At 38.8% G+C, this 19,888-nt stretch overlaps 1 protein-coding gene across 3 annotated transcripts in view; it reads left to right on the plus strand.

Moving 5' to 3' along the window:
• Positions 1-19,888, plus strand: part of PLPP4 (phospholipid phosphatase 4) — a 62,731-nt gene that overhangs the window by 23,848 nt on the left and 18,995 nt on the right. For all 3 annotated transcript variants that reach the window (XM_046943288.1, XM_025151904.3, XM_426544.8), the window contains 4 exons: positions 7,334-7,442; positions 12,612-12,702; positions 15,259-15,322; positions 16,784-16,908. In XM_046943288.1, coding sequence (XP_046799244.1) covers positions 7,437-7,442; positions 12,612-12,702; positions 15,259-15,322; positions 16,784-16,908 — 286 coding nt within the window. In that variant the 5' untranslated portion in view covers positions 7,334-7,436. The remainder of the gene's footprint in view (positions 1-7,333; positions 7,443-12,611; positions 12,703-15,258; positions 15,323-16,783; positions 16,909-19,888) is intronic.

Raw genomic sequence — 19,888 nt, forward strand, 5'->3', positions numbered from 1 at the left:
TTCTAACTTGCTTGCCTTGTGCTTGATCTACATCACCGTTGTGTGAGCAGGGATCACAAGAACTGAACTGCTTTTTCGCCTCAGAAGCTCCTAAATGCTAAATCTTTCTCTTTTTTTCAGAGCTTTTTTTTCTTTATTTTTCATAGTGTTCTGCTGAGCAGGAAGGAAAAGAGGCAAAGATCACTTTCCATGTTATGTGAAAGAAAATTAAAAAATATATAAAAACAGCCTAAATATGACAATGTGACTCATTTTACAGTGCTTTCTTCCTGTTTCAGTATAAGCCATTTGTCTCCTCTCCTGTTCAAAACTGCAGTGCAGCATGACCCAACTATTCCCAGTTTCTTTCACTGCGCTCATTTCCAAATATTCCAGTTCTCTAAGGAAGAAATGATGGCAAAAAGGTTGCATCTAAGCTGGTTAAGTATTTTAACTCCCAGATGCCCAACTTCTTCCCCATGCATGGAAGCTTTCCAGACTTAATTTCTTCATTCTGGAAATAATGAAGCTCAGCTTGGGTTTAAGGCTAAATGTGCAGGCAGCACGCGAACAAGGAGACTGGAGAGACTGGAAGCTCTCACAGCTCAACTGTTTGCCTCTGTTGATGGCTTGTGGTGTTTGGGTAATCCTTTCTCTTTCCTTGTAGGTTCAGTATGCCTGAGGTAATGTCACGAGGGAAATTTCCAGAAGTAGTTCAGATGCTATGGTAGAGAAAACAGTAGAGGATATAATTTAGTTACGAAGAAAATTTACATTAAATTCTTATACTCTAGGCTATTCTCTTTTCAGTGTTGTGAAAGAATTGCTGGCTCGCTATTTCATATTTTCTAAGAGATTTGCATATCATTTATATATCATCTCATAAACAGCAAAACTCTTGTCATTTAATTCATATTATTTCTTGAATTTGGGCTAAGCTTGGAAGGAAAAATGTGAGCAGAAGTGCTGGATCTGGTTTTAATCTGTTTCTTCCTTATATTCAGTTTGGGTACACATACGTAAAGTCATGCTGCAGCAGACTTGGGCCTAATCCCAGGCACAGCTGGTGAAGCCTGGGTAAATACAGCCTCAAGTAGCTCATCAGAGAAGGGTCCAGTAGGCTCAAGAATATTTAGAAACTCCGTTATCTTATTAGGCACATTGTTGAAGAGCTCATCTCACATTGTGGTTGATCCTATTGGTCAAAGTTTGCTTTGACTTTGGTGCCATGGAGAACAAGGAGAACAGAAAGCAGGACAACCATTCAGCATTGGAAGGAGGTAGCACTGAGACATACAACTGTTAAGTCAATGGATATATGAAGCAAATGTGGGCACTGTGCTATGCTAGTATGATTAAAGAAAAATGCTGCAAACTCTTTCATCATCACATCTGGAAAATATGACAGCCATGATTTTTATACATGTATATCTATTATATTAGTCTGCATCAGGATTTATTTTAAATCTCTTACTCAAAATAATTTCTCATATCTAGAGGGCTAATATGGGCTTATGTGCTAATTAAACATAACATTGCAATTGCTAATTTAAAATATTCAGAAGTCTTTTCCATCAGGTGACAGTGACTCATCCAAAGCCAAACCTACCCTGGAGAAAACATCCTCTACTTGCCACTGTTGTTAAATAAAAACAAGATGTGAAATGCTTTTTAAATTATTACTTTTTTATTTTTTTCTTATATCTCCTTACACCTAATTTTACTGGATTAATGTCTGCCCACTTTCCTCCTTATTCCTCCAATTCTCTTCTTAAGTGCTTTCTAATTTAATGCTTCTGCTGATTTCTTTTACTTGTGGGCAAGTCTTGCTAGCTTTCTTTTGTGTTTTAAATGAAACAGAGCTTTCAGATGCCTTACTCGAGACATACTGTTTTAGGAATGTTATTAGACTGACACTGTTCTTCATTTGGGTTATCTGTAAAAATATTAGGACTGCAAATCATTGTTTTGCTAGCAGTAGAATAATAAAGGCAATTTCTCAGGGGTAGGAAAAGATCACCCATTCACAAGACAAGTGCCACAGGAGGAGACATTTGCTAACCTTAATAGCATCTATTCTAATCTACAAATTAAGCTGCTAAAATAAGGGATATAAGGTATGGAGTAAGTATATTTGGAGACACCCAAGGTCAGGCTGGATGGGGCTCTGAGCACCTGATGGAGCTGTGGATGTCCCTGTTCACTTGTAGGGGAGTTGGACCAGATGACCTTTAAAGGTCCCTTCCAACTCTAAGGATTCTATGTTTCTATGTTACACTACCTATTTTCACCTTCTGACAATAGTCAGTCTTTGTGAATGCTAGCTTGCAAATAAACGGAGGGTTTCTGCAACTGTAGGGAGGCAGCAGATCCTCCCAGTTCTGTAGCAACAAAAACTGCCACTGAATTAGCTTTTTATGGCATTTCTGGTGCACTGTTATCTACCCTGTATCCTGCAGGGCATTCAAACCCAATAAAGCTCCATATTAGGATTATAGATCGTTAATCAAAAGCCGACGGGTGCATATACTGCATGGCCTTGTATTGGGAAGTACATAACAGCTTTTTAGTGCTCAAAAAGGTAGATGTAAAACTTACTTTCTGTTAGAGCTGCTTCTTTATTGCTTCTTGGTGCAAGTGTAAATTGCTTACATTGGCTCAGTGCAGTTACAATATGATGGGTAAAATAACAGGTTTCCATCAACGTTTATGAAGAATCAATAAAAACATTATTTTTTTTTCCCCAAGTATATACACTCAGTGGATGTAAGCAGCAGTATTTGATTTTGCACTCCAGCCACAGACTGTCAAGCTTTTAATATTTTCTCTTTCTTTGGAAGAGTCTGCCAAAAAGTTCTAATTTTTCTTTAATATTATTGAGAAGAAACACGACGTAGTTATTCTCAGTGGGTTTTTTTTTTTGCAAATAAGATACAAATGCTTTTCCAGCTACTAGTGTGTGTCAGGTAAGAGCAGATGAGTTAAAATCTCAGGTTCAGATGTGAGCAGACAACGTGCAAAAGCAGCGTTCAGAGTGATACACCCAACTGGTGTATACAGTGACAGCCTTCTGTTCAACCCACGGTCGTGTGCTTGTAATCCCTAAAGGAAATTCCTTCACAGCTGTTGTGCCCTATGCTGTGCTCTACCTTCATGGCACTTCTTTAACAACTTTGGGACTGCAAATCACTTGTGTGAGGATGTTTCACTGAGTTATGTATTGTGCATATACTACTGTAATTAGGAGAAGCTGTGCAGAGCCCTCCCAACTTCTGTCTCGCTGATGCCACTCGCAGCTGTGCAGCTTGAACTTCAGGACAGCTGATTGCATGATTTAACTTGGCACGTACATGATAAAAGCTTTTATTACTGGATCTGAGACCTGTTTTGGGGAATGTTCCTAAGAGAAAAGCATCCATGAAAGGAAGTCTGTGATGTGGCTCAAGCAGCACAATCACTGCTAATTTGTTTATTTGGGGGGGAGGGGGGGGGGGGTTGGGAACGATGATCAGACCCAAATTCATTTTCACAAGTCCTTGACTGTGATTTGTAAGGGGGTTGATGAACACCTGCACCTTTGCTTCTCCGCTTGCTCAAATGAGGAACAGAATTAAAAATAATAATAAAAATTAGGATCAGATCTGCTTGTCGAAAGAACTGGTAACCAGTTATCTGATATAAAAGATTGAGTACCACAATCACAGTGTTCATTCTCTTATAGTGCTTTATCATGCCTACAGTATAATCCTAATGGTGGGCCCATCCATCCTGTTCCTATTGGTAGATGGGGAACATTTGTGCTCCAGCATTTAAAGGTGCTGCTTATTGCTCTGCCTCTGCTCTTAGCGACTTCCAAATGTCATTACTCTTTGATTTCTTGCTGCTGGAATGCCACAGGATGGTAGCTGCTATAGGTGGCGTTGGAAGCACTAAAGTAAGATGCGAAGCGATAGTCTGCCATTATGGGAGATGAAGAGCATGGTGGAAGCACTTGTTATAGGGTTGATTCAGACAGGTCATTTAGTATTTGATTCATTCACTTCCACTGAATTTTGCCTTGATCAGTCTGTGGTGTGGTACTTGCATAGAAGTTATCTTACAGGGTTACGTGTTGTTAAATGAAAATTTGGGTAATGTAACTTGGAAGTGCTTGTGTCCTTAGAAAAGGACAGTTTTTATTTAGTGTAGTCATTTCGACAGTAAGCTGGGATGCCCAAAGCAACTTCAGGCACTTGGGTATGTGCTCATCACTGAGGTTTTTCATCTTATTACCACTCTGGTTTCTCTCACTTTCCATTGAAAGTGACATTAAAAGGCTCTTGAAGTTAATGGAAGTTCTTCATGCCGTCTGTATATGCTATCAGGCTGACCTATTCAAAACTACGCTTAATGAACTGTTAAAAATGCTGAGTAAATATGCAAATGTGCAGAAAATGTAAAGACAAGAAGCTAACAGTGTATTTTTATCTACTTACACAAAGGAAGCTTCCAAAGTTGCCTGTGTGCTACTAGTGAGTATTATGTCACTGAGTTTCTATTTTCAAGCCATAACAGAAAATGTCTAGAACTAGCTTTCTTTATCCAAAGGCCACATCCATTTCTAACAACATCTAATCATTTAAACAAGCTTGTGTTAGCTTATGAATAGTAATACAGTGAACTTTTGGGTAGATTGAAGGAACATAAATCACTAAGTGTCAGGCAGCTTAGAAACTAGTATGTCCTCATGATTGTTTAATAGAGTACAAAGGGAATTGCCTTCAAGCTAGTGAAATCTTGTACCCAGTCGCCCATCCGCGATGCTTCAAATAAGAGGAGAATTGTTCTCGTATGAATTTGGTTATAAAAATTTAATTAGCAGCTGAGCTCTTTCTGAGGATGAAGAAAGTGATTTCTTTTGATATAGTCACATTCCTATGACTGTTTACTTTTAATTTCTTTATTGCTCACACAGACATAATATGCCACCTTCTATATCTATATTTTTTACCTTCAGTGGTGAACTAGATTTTGACTTCAGTGGTGAACTGACAGATTTTGAACTATTTTTTACACAGCTTCAGCATTTTTGTTTGATTGTTTGCATGTTTCTGTTTAATATTTGACTACTTTTCTTGGAAGACAATTGATAACACAAGTGAGTTAAAAAAGGATGCATAATCAAATTTAGTAGGCGATAGATAAAAAAACTGCTACTATTAAATAAGGTGATAACTATAATAACTATTACTGACATTGGTAGATTTGTTGACATTAATCTTTCTTTAGAAGATTACAAAGATTATATAATAATCAGAAAATCAGTACTCAATTGGAATCAAATGCTATTTTTTACAATTTCATCTTCTTAGTATGTGTATTCTTTTGCTTTTAAAGAAATTCAGCCATATGATAGTACATATTTTCAGGGTCATTATGATTCCTCTGAGAATGACGAATCAGAGAAACAAAAAATAATCTATTTATTTTGAATTTTCTTACATAATTAGGAGAAAAGAAGGAAGGACAAAGAGGAAAAAACCACATCTTTAATTCACTTAACATCTGCTCATAATGTCAAGTGTCATCATGTCAATATAATGAAATCTCTGGTCTAATGTGACACATTTTCTAAAAGTGCACTGGTTCTTGGAAATACTGAGACCACCTTGAAGCATAAATGTTTGTGTATTGTTTATTCTTCACATTTTGAAGAAATGCTTTGAGGCCTAGATACTGTCAAAGGATGTTTTTCTGCTTCAAGGCTTTCCATGGCATATCCATCAGCTCCGGTGCTTTGAGATCTGCTTCAAAACAGTCATCAGACCAGCAGATAGCTTGCAGAGTATGTCAGAAAAGATGCAACAATCTGAACAACGTAGTCATAGGATTGTAGATTCGTAGTTTGGGTTGGAAAGGACTTCAAAAGTTGTCTGGTTCTAGTGTCCTTGCCGTGGGCAGGGACACCTTCCACTAGATCAGACTGGTTAAAGCCCTGTACAACCTGACCATGAGCACTTCCAGGGATGGGGCACCCACACCTTCTCTGGACAGCCTGTGGCAGTGCATCACCCCCCTCCTAGTAAAGAATTTTTCTTATCTCTATTCTAAATCTATCTTTTTTTTTTTTAGTTTAAAAACATTTTCTTGTCTATCAGTACACACCCCATTTTTCTTGTAGGCCTAATTTAAGTATTCAGTGCTAAAGAATAAATTCTCCTTCTCTTCTTTAGCCTAAATAACTCCAGTACCCTCAGCCTGTCTTGGAAGGCTGGAATCCCTCTCCTGTCTTTGGACCTGCTGTAATGGATCCATGTGTTGGGGGTCCCAGAACTGAATGCAGTGCAGCAGATGAGGTCTCATGAGAGCAGAGTAGAGGCAGAGAATCACCTCCCTCACCCTCTGACCACTCTTCTCAAAAGATCAAAGATCTTCATCAAAATGCACCCCATGGTACAATTGGCTTTCTGGGCTGCAAGTGTATACTGCTAGCTTGTATTGATGGATGAAATACTCAACACTTCCAAGTCCTTCACTGCAAAGCAGCTTTCAGTCCATTTATCACCCAGTGTAGATGTTTGGGATTCTTTTGACTCAAGTGCAGGACCTTGTACTGGGCCCTGCTGAACTTCGCGTGGTTTGCAGGGGCCCACCTCTCAAACTTTTCAAGGTCCTTCTGGGTGACTTCTCTTCCCACTAAAGTGTTAACTGCACCACAAACTTAGTACTTGCTGAGAGTTTACTCAATCCCTCTGTCTATGTCATGACTGATGAAATTAAATAGTTCTGGTCCTGATATGGACCCTTGAGGGACATCACTCGTCACTGGTCTCTACCTAGATATCAAACTGTTGACCACAGCTCTTTGAATATGGCTTCCAGCCAGCCAATTTCTTTTCATCATACAACTTAGAGACAATATTATTGCGTGGGACTGCATTAAAGGCCTTCCGTGGGTTGAGGCAGATGACATCACTTCCTCTTTCCTTGTCTACCAGTGCTGTCAGTGTCGCGGTTTGAAATGCCCTTTGTGTTTGATAACTGGTACGTTTCTTCAGTGTAAAGCATCAGCTGCATGTGATTTTTCTACTTCCACAATAGTTTGCACGCTTTTCCCACAAAAGTATAATGGGATAATTGAACTTCTTTAAAGGTGTAGAATATAGACTTTTAAAAACCATTTTCCTGTATTAATGAAGATTTTAAAAAGCACTGGTGTAGGTTAGGACTGTATGATAAAGGTAATTAATGCACACCATACCATAATTAATGTGAGAGAAGGTTTTAAATAATCATGAGCTTTCTGGTTGTTTTTGTTGTTTGTTTGCTTATCATTTACATTTTATTTTTAATCATCTTCAATTGTTATCTTCAGTTTTACAGAATTTTTGGATCCATTCCAGCGGGTTATCCAGCCAGAAGAGATCTGGCTGTATAAAAATCCTTTGGTGCAATCAGACAACATACCTACTCGTCTTATGTTTGTAAGTACTACATTTCGCGATCGTTTGATAGCTGTAAACTAAATCCACTACTGTTTGATAAGCAGTAAGAACATAAGAACAGCTTGTTCCTTTATTTCTAATGACCATTATTTTCCAAAACAGGGGTGTCCAAACTAGCTAAACGTGGTGAATTGTGGAGAGTGACTAAAAACCAGTAATACCAGATTGACAGAATTTAGGAATGCTGATTCTTAAGATTAAGGTTTAAACTAGTGTTAAGTAGAGAGATGCTAGAGAAACAATTAGCGAAGCTTTTAGAATTAGCTGGTTGTGTGACCTCACTAAACCTTGTTATTAGGTTAAGTGCTCTTATTAGGTTAAGTGCTTAACTTTTGAAATCCAATTTGCTTCAGGCATAGTAGGAACTGAGTTATTTGTCTCCAAATACTGTAGACAAAACCTTTGTTTTAGCTTCTGCCAACAGTCCTGAGGTATCAGGAGTGTATTAAATGCACAGCAGAGCTGCCACTGTTCTTCTGGTTCCCCCCAGTGTGGCTCATGCTGATGTGCAGACTCTCTGATTTCAGCTGTATAAGAGAGTAGTAAGATAGACCAGTAAATAAATGTTAAAAAATTAGGGGATATAGTTTGGGCTTTTAAAACAAACAGGTCTGTCTGGAGAAGCTTTTTCAGTCCATGTGGACATCATTCAGGAAGGGGCATGGCAGATGTGGTCAGATCCTAGTATCCTTGTGTTCAAATGATTTCAGTGAAGCCGGGGTTTTACTGTTCAGATGAAGGACCTGAATTCAGAATAAATACAAATTAGACGTGTAATTTGTCTTTTTATTTATTTATTTTTAAGCCTTAAGTAATGGAATGTGTTAATTAAACATGGAACAACTTAAACACGCTTCCTGTGTATGAGGCAACAACAGGTTTAATGCTTCTGAGACAGTGGCTGAAGACCTGGTTTTAAGTTCACCAACTTATTTATTTATATTGCACTAAGAATCAGCTCTATTCAGTACTTCTTCAGCCTAGAGGGATGAATTATTGTTATTTTCTCTGGAATGGAAGACACTTGTTTAAAACCACAGCAACCAAAATGAAACACGAAATCATTGTGTTATGAAAAGAAAGACTCTGAGTTTAATTTTGCTGTTTTCTCTTAGGCTGAGTATTACCTTGCTACATGGTCTGATCTGTGTTTATAACTAAAGGGTTTAAGGTCCAGTAGTGAATCATTGTACGGGAGTTGTCTTTGGTGACTGAACTATTTTTGAAACTGGTTGGAGTGATCATTAGTCCTTCCTCTGTATGCTAAGCATTATCCATTGGGAAGCATAATTCTGAGATGTAGGTGTAGCATTTCTCCTTGTCACCGACTTCACACAGAGCCAGCTCTTGGTGTACCTTATGGCAGGCAGCTGGAACTAACAGGGATCTCTGTCAGTAACTTTTCTGAAATCTGTGTTCTTTCTTTCTGGCTCAGACCACAACAGTATCTCAGTGAGCAGCTTCTTAAAACAGGAAACACAGAACACTTCTCTATGGTTTGTACTTCTTCCATTAATTAAAAAAGAAGAAAGAAGAAAAGTCCAACCATAACATTGATCACAAGCTCTCATTATGTAAAGAATTTATTGCTACTAGTGTTATATTCCAGTATTAAAATATATTGCTGTGGCTTACCAGGAGGCAATCTCTTAGATCTTATTTATGAGCTTATGGATTCTTTTATATGCTCAGAGCTTTGCATTTAAGATAAATGTTGTGAATACTCCAAAACCAGATACTGATTTGATGAAGCTGACCTCTGCATTGGTAGCAGGCAAGTCATGAGGACTTGAAGACCTGAGCCTTGCTCTGTCTCTGTAGCATTGGATATCCCTTGTCTTGTAAAGTGCAAGGTACTGTTAACTACTCTTGATGCATGGAAGTATGTGGGAGCCCCTGTCTCAGAGTGTCTTCAGCCAGAAGAGAATGGAGTGCTTATATTTATATTAAAAATACACTTGCCATTCTTTAACTTAAGCAAGAGCATGGAAGGTGCACTATGCTTATGGCTTCCCTTCTTATCAAACAAGGTGGCAAAAGCACTGTCTAGAAGAAGCAAACACAAGCATGTGGGACAGCTTACCTCAGTGTATGGAGAGGCTTGGGCTTGTTGATGGTGATATATCCATATTGTCAGTATTGTATTATATATAATATATATATATATTTATGGATATAATTATATCCATATTGCCAGAGTTCACAGTACTATTATACTACGGATGTTACAAGGGTTTGTGGTCTATCTGTTTCTTCATGGTTCCTCCTATTTCCAGTCAATCTGATCTTGGTTGAGGATGAGAACTTCTGCTGCAGCATTTTACCTCCCAGTGAAAGCTGCAGTGCAAGGTTGTGTTGGGATAGCGAGACTGCTTTCTGTTTTCATCACTCCCCTGAGATACAAGGCTTGGAGCCTCTGCCTTATCCATCTTCATGTGACCTTGCATCAGTTCTGGTTTGTTCCAGGACCCTGCTGGGAAAATGTAAGAGTGTCACCAGCAAAATGAGTAAAAAAACAGATGGCCTGCCTCTTGTTCTTCCTCTTCCTCCCCATCCTTTGATGATACAGGCTTTGCAGATGGCTTGCAAAGTGCTGGCAAAAGAAAGGAAAGAACAGCAGAAGCAAATGCACTGTAGGACTGAAGGGCAAAATAGGTCTGAGCCTAATGCTTTGACCAGTGTGACAAATGCCAGTGCCTTATCATTTCCATAGTCCATCTCCAAACCACTATGCTGTATTAGTGCTCTGCTTTCTTCTTACTACACTGCAGTAGTCCTAAGGCAAAGGAACTCACCAGATCCTCATGTAGTGAGGCTCACAATGCAGCTCTGCATGTCACAGGGGATAGAACTGAAGTAGTACGAAATGTGACTGTCAGTCACAGCAGTCACAGTTGGTACTATACAGTCATAACTTTCTATGCACAGTTTGCCAAGAGTGGTGTGTGAGATTCCCTTGGAAAGTGGGGTTTCTTCTGCCAAACCATTCTCAGGAGGGCTCTGACCAAAGGCACAGCCAATGAAATATCCCATGAGATCCTGAAGCAAAACAGTATTGTATATCACTGCTGTTCCATGTGCAAATCATGCTGTGTGTGGAAGTGGGTTTTCTCAAAGTACATGGAGTGCTTCTCTGTGGGATGTAACTGTAGTGCATCTTTGGCTTGCTGGGATGAATAACGAATGAGATGGATTGGCTTTTTGTCTGTGTTTCAGCAAAGCAAGGAAATGTGTTGGAATATTTCACTGCTAGAAAATAAAACATTACAGAGATGTATCTGAGGTTAGTGGTGCTCATCAGGCTGCTACTAAATCTCTTATGGATATGAGCTGTACAGAATCATTTGATGAAATAAGGGAAAAGGAATCTTTTTGGTAAGCCAAAACTTCCTGTGCACGTCTTGTTGCAGAATGGAAAAAAAAAACCACCCTTCAGCTAATGCTTTTGTGTAAGGAACAGCAACTGGTTCTTTATCTCTCTAAAAGATCCATATGCTTGTAAAATATGGGGAAGTCTGTAGTCTTACTAGATTTTCAAAGATTGATTGTGAAGTGGCTTGAAACAAGTTGCTACTTGAATTCTATTCTTCGCTGACTTTTTGCTGCTCCTGCCTTTTGCAAAGATTTCTAACTCCATTAAGCCACGTCTGCAGGCCTGTCAGCCTGCCTATATTACGACATGTTCTTCAGCAATGAAATGGAGATATTTTTCTTCCTTTCTTTCCCAGTGGCAGTCCTTACTTTTTTGAATAAAGCTAACAATCCTAGGATCTGCTTTAACAATTTTCATTTTACTCTTTGCCTCTGAAAGCAGATATTGAGTTATGGCTGAGTGTAGAGAGAAATGAACGTTTCTGAAGAGGTAGCATAACCTACCTTAAAGCTCCCTTCTGTCTCCAGGCTGTGTGAGTTTCAAGTAAAAATTATGTTTCTTTTGCAAAAATCTGTGGCTTTCTTCCTAAATGTAAGAAAAGGAATGCAGACTCCAGACTGCTTTAATCTGCATGGCTCACAGAGTTAGATAATCTTCTGCAGATGCAGGTGAGGGGAATCTTGTCCAAGGTTCACTACCGAAGTAATAAATGCACTGCATTTTCGTGCTGAGTAGGAATCAACATGAAAAGTGTAAAATGAGGAGTAGGATTTATCTGTGCCATAAAAAGAAGAAAGGAATTGCAGATCTTTGATTGTAACTTGTGTTCTGAATCAGTGTCTCTGTTTTTTATTGCAGTGGGGAAGTAAGTCAGTAAAGACAGCATAATTTTAAGGGGCTTTGGTCCCCCCCGGGTGCCATGTACAACTTACTTTTTGCCTTATTTAAAAGTAGTCAAGTTTCATCCTTCTGCAAGAGCTAGAAGGCTTTTGAAGGACCTTGATTTGCTTTTAAAGAAATGTGATTGTGAAGAGGTTTGTAGATTTCAGACAGGAATTGGTCAACCTTGCCTACCAGGCTGCCTTTTGCCTCTGTGGTTGAAGGTCTGAGACAAAAAGGATGATGGAAAGACCAGTTAGGAACAAACTCATGGTTTAAATGGGAAGCTACTGATGATAAACTCCTTGCAATTATAGCTGGGAGAAACTGGTTTGTGTCTGCAGAGAAAGCTGGGATGGGAGGACTGCAATGTATTAGCATTGCACTCAGTGGGATGCTTTAGAGTTAACAGGCACGTTTAATGTCAGTCATCAAATATAGTCCAAATTGTTCTGTGCTGATGCAGATGCTCTTCAGAAAATCAAATATGGTGTTGGGTTGGATAGGGGGGTCTTGCTGAGGGCACAGACTGTTTGGTCTGCCTCTCGGAGCAGTACTTAGTGTGGAAAAACATACAGGTTCTCTGTGGATCAGAGTGTGAATTCAGGGGAATTCAGAGAATTGAGAGTTGGTTGCTTTTTTCATTTATGAAGCTGATGCTTTATGTGTAGCTCCAGGCAATTACAAATCAATTATAGCTCAAAATTTTATTACAGTTTTAATGTATTCGTTGCCCTGTAGTTGCAAAGACGAATCATCCCACTTTGCTTGAGGTCAAGAGTTCGATAGAGATCATTCAGCCTTCCAGCTTAAATGGAGCTAACTGGAACTAATTATTAGTCAGTTGGACTGAAAAGTAATCGATGCTCACACACAATATTTGTTACCTCTTACAGGCAATTTCATTCCTTACGCCGCTGGCAGTCATTTTTGTGGTGAAAATAATCCGGCGGACAGACAAGACTGAGATTAAAGAGGCTTTCTTAGGTAACGTATGTCATATTTCAAGATGGAAGATGTGTGATAGTTCTCAGAGATCAATTCCAGTTGTAGTTTGAGCCACGAGGGAAACCTGTCTCCATTGCAGTCCACTACAGTAGGTTTCAGTGCAAACCATGTTGCAATCTTTGATTTTATGTATGCTTCTAGATGTACAGATTCTATGCCTTTGTTACTAGTCTAGCTCGCAAAGGCCAGAATTTGATCAGCTTGTTCTTTCTCCAGGTACTCTAACACAAGTGTGAGAAGATCCTAGTTTTGATTTGGCTTTTAACAGTCACTTGTAGTAAATTCTGAAATGACTTATAGTGATATTTTACTGTTAAGTCTATTGAGCTGAGGTAACCTTGATTAATAAATCGTGTTCAGTAACAGTGCTGAGTTTCACTTTCTGTGGTGTGTGAAGAAAAGGAGCTTTGGATTAATTTCTTCATCAACTTTTCTCACCTTTTTGAAAGAGGGTTTTGGGTTTTTTTTTCTGCTGTTGTTGTCTTCTGTTATGATTCCTTCTGTAGTGCCCATGAGGAATCTCTGTTCTCAGGTCCATGTTCCCTGCTGTTCTCATTTTAAGGAAACCTGTTTCTTCCTAAGTATCCCTGTTCAATGAGTGCCATAGATGTAGAACTCCCTGTGGCTTAATTATGCTTAAGTATACTGTACATTGATTTGATTCAGTATATTAATGCATCTGGTGATGTGAAGCTGATATAAAGATTCATTAATTGATAACCTTGCTGATTTGTGCTGAGATCTAGCACATAACATCCATAATGAACGAACAAGAAATCCCTCAAAAGGTGATTTTATTTAGGAATGAATGGTTAAAGGGATGTGAAAATGCTTTGCTCATCACATAGTTGTTAATATAAAAAAGAGGTCATCCAACGCATTGAGGCTAAGCAAAGTTAGGTGCCATTAATCCTTTCTCATGAAGTGCCTCCTTGCCACAGTTACGCACCTTGTGGTGGGCAGTGTGAATTTTTCCTGAAGTAAATAAAGTGAGGGTAAATGTAATTACTTCTTTTTTTGCCAGCTTCACACAGACACCTGATAATTAGATTGCCACTGTAAACAATATGCAACAGTGGAAGAAGCGTGGTTCATTCAGACATGTCACAAACAATGGCTTAATGAAAAGGGTAAACATTACTTGGAAAGCAGGTATCTCTGCATTTACCCTTTTTTAACATAGAGGATGTGGTGCTGTGGCAAAGCTGCTCGTATGCATTTGATTTTTTGGAATTTTGCATGTTTCTCGTGATATGTGATCACTATGAAGAACCAAGAGAAAACAGTTGAGAGGAAAAAGAGCATGGGAATAAGCAGTCACTGTTAACATAGGTACTGAAACTGGAAGACTGTTTAGAACATCACTATCTCTAGAATTTACTTGTTCCTTTGTTTTTCCTTGCAGCTACTGTTAAAATCTGAAAGTCTGAGAACCCTTATTTTGTTTTGATGGAGGGCCTCTTTTTTTTCTCTTCTTTTTTTTCTTTTTTTTCACCTAAAGAAAGATCCTACAACACACATCTTTATGATCTATAATACCCTCAGGCAACGATTTTATGGAGGTAGGATGAATGCTGCTGAAGTGCAGCATCTGGGGCAGCAGTCCAATGGGAAAATAGCTCATGCAGCTGTCACAGTCAAAAGCTCTATTACTGCAACTGTTCTGGAAATCAAAGGTTTGCCTGATTTATTTACTTACATTTTTTCTGATGAGGAATAAAATTCAGCGATGCGTGTCCTGTAACAGGGAGCTGAATTGAGGACTGCGATGTTGGGTTAGTTTTATACTAAAGGAGAGTGGATCTAAGTGCCATCGAAATCAAGGCTGAGATATCTGCAGGATTTAGATGAGGTTATTTGGAAAGTCTTGGGACTTGGCGTGTAAGTACAAATAAAGAATATCATCCAGTCATACCTAGCATGAGAGCTCCTGTTTATTACTCCTGTTTTATTAGAAAAGTTGGTAAATCCTAGGAGAGAATATAGGGAAAATGTTGAGATTTTTAGTCAGAACATCCGCATCCTTTTGAAAGGAAAATAAAAGATCATTCAGTTCTAATTTTAGCCTAAAGGCTGTTCTTTAGTTTTAAAACAGACCGTTTCATTGGGTCATACGTATGCATATACCCATGTGTTTGTATGTATGTATACATAACTTTAGAAGAGGTATATACAGGAATTATTGACCAAAAGAGCGTAAGATTTTAATTTAGTAAATCACAAAAGTGATAAACACAGAAATTGATTCTCTAATTACTGTTACTAATTGATGGTTTATATCTGCGCAAATGGCATGATAGGAAAATCAGGTTTTGAAGAATAAAAGCAGAACAAAGTAAGTTATGTGATGCTTTGGGGCCTACCCTACGTATGGGTAATTCAGAAAAAATACAGTTGGCTTCAGAGCTCATTCAGTTTTCAGTTCACTGACGGTTTAGGTCTGTAAATCAAATGTTGTAATGCTACAGTATATGGCTTGGTATTTATGTTGCTATTGTTCTGTTGTTTGTTTTTTCTTTTCATTCTGTTTTGTAGCTGTTTCCTTGGCTCTAGCTCTGAATGGAGTCTGCACAAATACTATTAAATTAATAGTGGGAAGGTAAGTCTTGTCAACTCTATCTTAGTTTCTTTAAAAGTTAAAGCCAACATTTATAATATGACAGGTACAATACATCTTAATAAAAAGATAACTGCTGCTCCAAAGCATATTGAATTAACAGGGACCCCTGGAAAACTGTCCTTGCCCTGGTACAGGTGTTGTATAACTTCATTATGTGACATCCAACTGTGATAGGAATGCGTACCCTTGTGTTGTGTTGTTTGTTTGACCAGTTGGTGCATCCAGACAAATGGGGAGTTTGAAAGGAGAGATGTGAGCGTATACCAGTTCATTATGTTGCTAATGCAGAAGAGTCACAGTATGTGGGGTTTTAGATGTCACTGCCACTAGTTGGCTGGAACAGAAATCAATTGAGCCTTGATATAACCCACTGCCTGCATTTTATGTGAAGTATACTGCCCAGTGTGGAGCAGCAGACCTTGGAGCTGAGCAGTGAGCCCATTCCTTGGTAGGCCATTCTTTAAGAGAGGCGTAAATTTGAACGAAGGAAGCAATAATAATAATAATAATAATAATACAGCAAGCAAACTTTCTGGAAAATAATTTTCAAGTAGTTTTTGGCTCTTTATCAAAAATTCTCCTGAAAAGTGTATAATTGACTTGAATTTGTACACCATTTAACTGATTAGCTTCATGTTAATGTTGCAACATTAAGTACTTGTGCTTGGTCTCTGATGGACCCTCTCTGCTGCAGAGCTGATGCCCTGACAATAACAGCAGTTGGCACCTTTATTTTAAGGAGTGCTTTTGCAATATAATTAAGAATGTCTGCACCATCTTCTTCAGGCAGGCGTGAGCTCATTTTGCCTGCACTCTGAGGCAGCTAGCTGCTCTGTCAGCTTCTCTGTGAATGTAGTTGTTCACTTTGCTTCTCTACAAGGTTTATTAGCTCAGTCACTGTGACACCAGCCAAACCTACATGCTACCACTCAGCTCAGAGCAGCGCAAAAGAATCTTGGTCTGTTCAGTGCATATACAGAGGCAGCATGGAAGCTGGCAATAGGAATTGGTGGTTCTGGTGACATTTCCATGACCTAAGCTGTCCTGTTCTCAACCAGGTGTCAGCGAGACCTGTGCAACGTTGTGGGGTTGCTACACTACTTTTCTCTGTCCCTGGAAGTGTTGTGCAAGACTGATCGTTGAAGGGAGGTGTAGGCTTAATGCTCATTTTCAGAGCTGAGATCCTATGTGCTGTTTGAAATTAGACATGCTGGGGGGACAGACAGGCTACAACTTGTGTGCTGCACTCCCTAAGAGAGCCTGCCTGCAAACAATTTGCCTTAAATTGATCATTTCAGAAAAACAAAACATTTCTGCTTCTGTGTTAAAAGCAGGAAGAAACGTCCTCAGTAGGAAATAGGCAGTAAATGTAATAATCGCTTTGAGGTTTATTTGTTACTACAGCATTTATATTCTTAATATCCATGGTGTTTTTTGTAGACCGCGTCCCGATTTCTTTTACCGCTGCTTTCCAGATGGAGTAATGAACTCTGAAATGCACTGCACAGGTGATCCAGATCTGGTGTCTGAAGGCAGGAAAAGCTTTCCGAGTATCCACTCTTCCTGTAAGTTCATTCACATGCAGTGCTTCTTTTGTGAAAAGCTGTACTGTCTATGCTTTGGAATTGCTCTTTATTTGTTAGATGGTGAGCTTGATTTTTGCTAGATGGGTGCTTCTGTCTTCAGGCACCGCTGCCACAGATTTCCCTCTCCTCATCTTGAGAACCACCTGAGAGCCATAGCAGGACTATCAGTAGAGTGAAACGTTGCACAGAATCATAGAATAGCTAAGGTTGGAAAAGACCCACAGGATCATCCAGTCCAACCATTCACCCATCACCAATGGTCACCCATCACCAATGGAAAACAGTGCTGTTCTGAAGGGATACCTGTTTCTTAATGCAGGCCTATTTGTGCACCCTGTGCTTGTATAGGAAATACTGTTATATTCCATTGAAATATGAAATGTGGCAGAGTGTCTTTGACTGACATAGTTTTGACAAGTTCGAGTTAATATCTTGCAGGTACTAGATCTACTAAATCTTTTTTTCTTCGTCTTTTTTTAATAATATTGTATTACTAAAATGCTTTTCTTCATTGGAAGTTATGTGCTTGGAGGTGAAAGGGATAGGAAGGAATACAGAGAGATCATGGTGCATCATTGTGGTGCTGTTCGTTGTAATGAACTGGGTATGAGATGGCTTCAAGAAGTCATCAAAAAGTGATCATAATTTGCTGGTAGAAGAATGAATCTTTCATTCCCTGTTTGCTTACACTTTTGACAATATCCACATGGGATATTATGGGATGGTCCATGATATAGGTCAGCTGCTCCTAGCTAGTGCTGTAAACTGAAAGACATGTAGGTGACTTTGTGAAAATTCAGATCCGATTAAATTAGTTGTATTAACTCAGATGTTGCAGAGGTTACTTCCTCTGTCTTACAGAACTGACTTCTACAGTGTTTGATGTCAGGAAGTCTCATGAAACTTCTTATGATGTGTAAAATAACTTGATTACTGCAAGGTCGGTTTATTGTGCGTGTGGTTTTTTTTTTTCCCTTTTTTTTGGCTGATACTTTTTGTTTTTTTGCACTGTTCTGTTTCTGAGAACTGCCAGTTCAGTACCACTAAGGCAAATCTTTGAAATTTATCTTCCCAATCTTCTTTCAAACTCATAACTTCAAGTTGTGTAACTGAACGGAGTTATATAAGAGTCACTTAATGAGATGAATGAAATTCTAGGCTGATCTTGTTCCCTTTTTCTTGTTTGAGTCCCAGAACAGTTAAGAGAGTAGTAGATGCTTGTGGCAAACTTATAAGCTTTATAGTCCTAAGTGGTAAACCAACTCAGCTGTGTCAAATTTTGTTTATTAGTTTTGATTCACATTAGAGAGACAGTAACAGATTATATCCTATGCCATTTAGAACAAATGGTACTTACTGCTATCTTTAGACTGTCTTCGGATACTGACTGTCACGCTTAATTGCAGTTCTCTTGGTTCACTGTGTAACAACAAAGGCTTAAGATAAGTAGAAGTACACACTGATGTACCTAGAATCTACAGGTTACCCACCAATAAACAGCAAATGTTATAATTGCTCACTTTATTGCAGTGTAGCAGTTTACCCCTTAGGGCTGCAAAGTTTAAGTTGGGGAGATGCTTTTGGGTTTGCTCAGTCTGGAAACAGCCTCTGTGTGTGTGTGTGTGTGTTGTAACATGCTCTGGTTAGCCCTGACCCATGTCAGCGTTCTCTCACCAAGACTGCTTGTCACCATGCAAAGCATGTTGTCCCCATACCAGTGGGGCAGCTCAGAGGATGCATTGAGGTTTTATTTGTAACTGCCATTGGTTTTTATCAGCACTGAGTTATGTCGCTGCAGCTCACAGAAAATTCAATAGGAGCAGAATGATGGCTGTGTGGACTTAGATAAAAATTATGAGTGTCTTTCTCCTTCCTTGACTAGAACAATATTAGCATGTGGCTGAGTTGACTTTATTTCCTGCTGCAAAGCCTTTCATTATCATGTGATGAGAATGAAGAGATATTATATATGCAGTAGCTGTTATCTATTGGTAAGTGTATGTGAGATTAAGGCAATTCTGAAGTTGCTTGAAGTACTTAACTATTTGGAGCCTGATTTTATAATATTTAAGTCTGATGAGATCGTGTATATTGAATCCATACATATTTTATTCCCCTAATGGAGAAGGAAACAATTGCAAATTGACGTTGATAGGATGCCATCCCTTTCGCCTTCTGTGTAGCAAAATTATTTAGGTGGAGGTTTTTTCATTAGTATTTTATCAAGGATAACTTATACTTGTGGTAATATTTATTTTCTTGATAGACTGAAGTGTGGAAAATGTTACTGTGGGAAACACATTTCACTGCCTTCCTGCATGTGTGAAGCAGTGAGGATGTTCAGGATATTGTCGCCTCTGTTCAGAATTTGTTTCTGTAATTCTGCATTTTCAGTCTTTGGCTTTGCGTAATATGTAAACTACATTCCCCTTGCCTTTGTAAAAAGTAAATTAAAATAAAAATTATTCCCTCATTAGCTTTAGAAATTTACCCTTTCTGCTTTCTTAACGTGATGTTAAGTGCAGGCTTTCCTTCCATAAATTCAGTCCAAGACTTTTTTTTTTTTTTCCTTTGCTGCTTTTTCCCTTCCTACAGCATGAGATCACTACAAGATAAAGCGAAAGAGTTCCACTCTTCAGATCTCTGTCGTTCTCTGTTTGGTGTGGAATTTGTGAAGTGACAGCAAAAACGGTTTTGGTTACTGTTATTGATGTTGGTGTTTGTTTTCCTTCCTGTTTTCACAGCTGCAGAAATGTTAATGGGGAGAATGAGGGTTGATGTGAGCTCCAGTACCTCTTCTGGAATTACATTTAAAAGTAGCCAGCTGTAGGTTGGCATTTTCTACTTAACTGGAACACGTGAAGAAAGTAAATCACAAGTGAAAGCTTCCAGACTGCCTGCATAGAAAGATTAGAAGCTTTAGTAGAGAGCCATTTTCATCCTGAAACTCATTTTTCTT

This window comes from Gallus gallus, chromosome 6, assembly GCF_016699485.2.
Source record: "Gallus gallus isolate bGalGal1 chromosome 6, bGalGal1.mat.broiler.GRCg7b, whole genome shotgun sequence".
Taxonomy (NCBI): domain Eukaryota; kingdom Metazoa; phylum Chordata; class Aves; order Galliformes; family Phasianidae; genus Gallus; species Gallus gallus.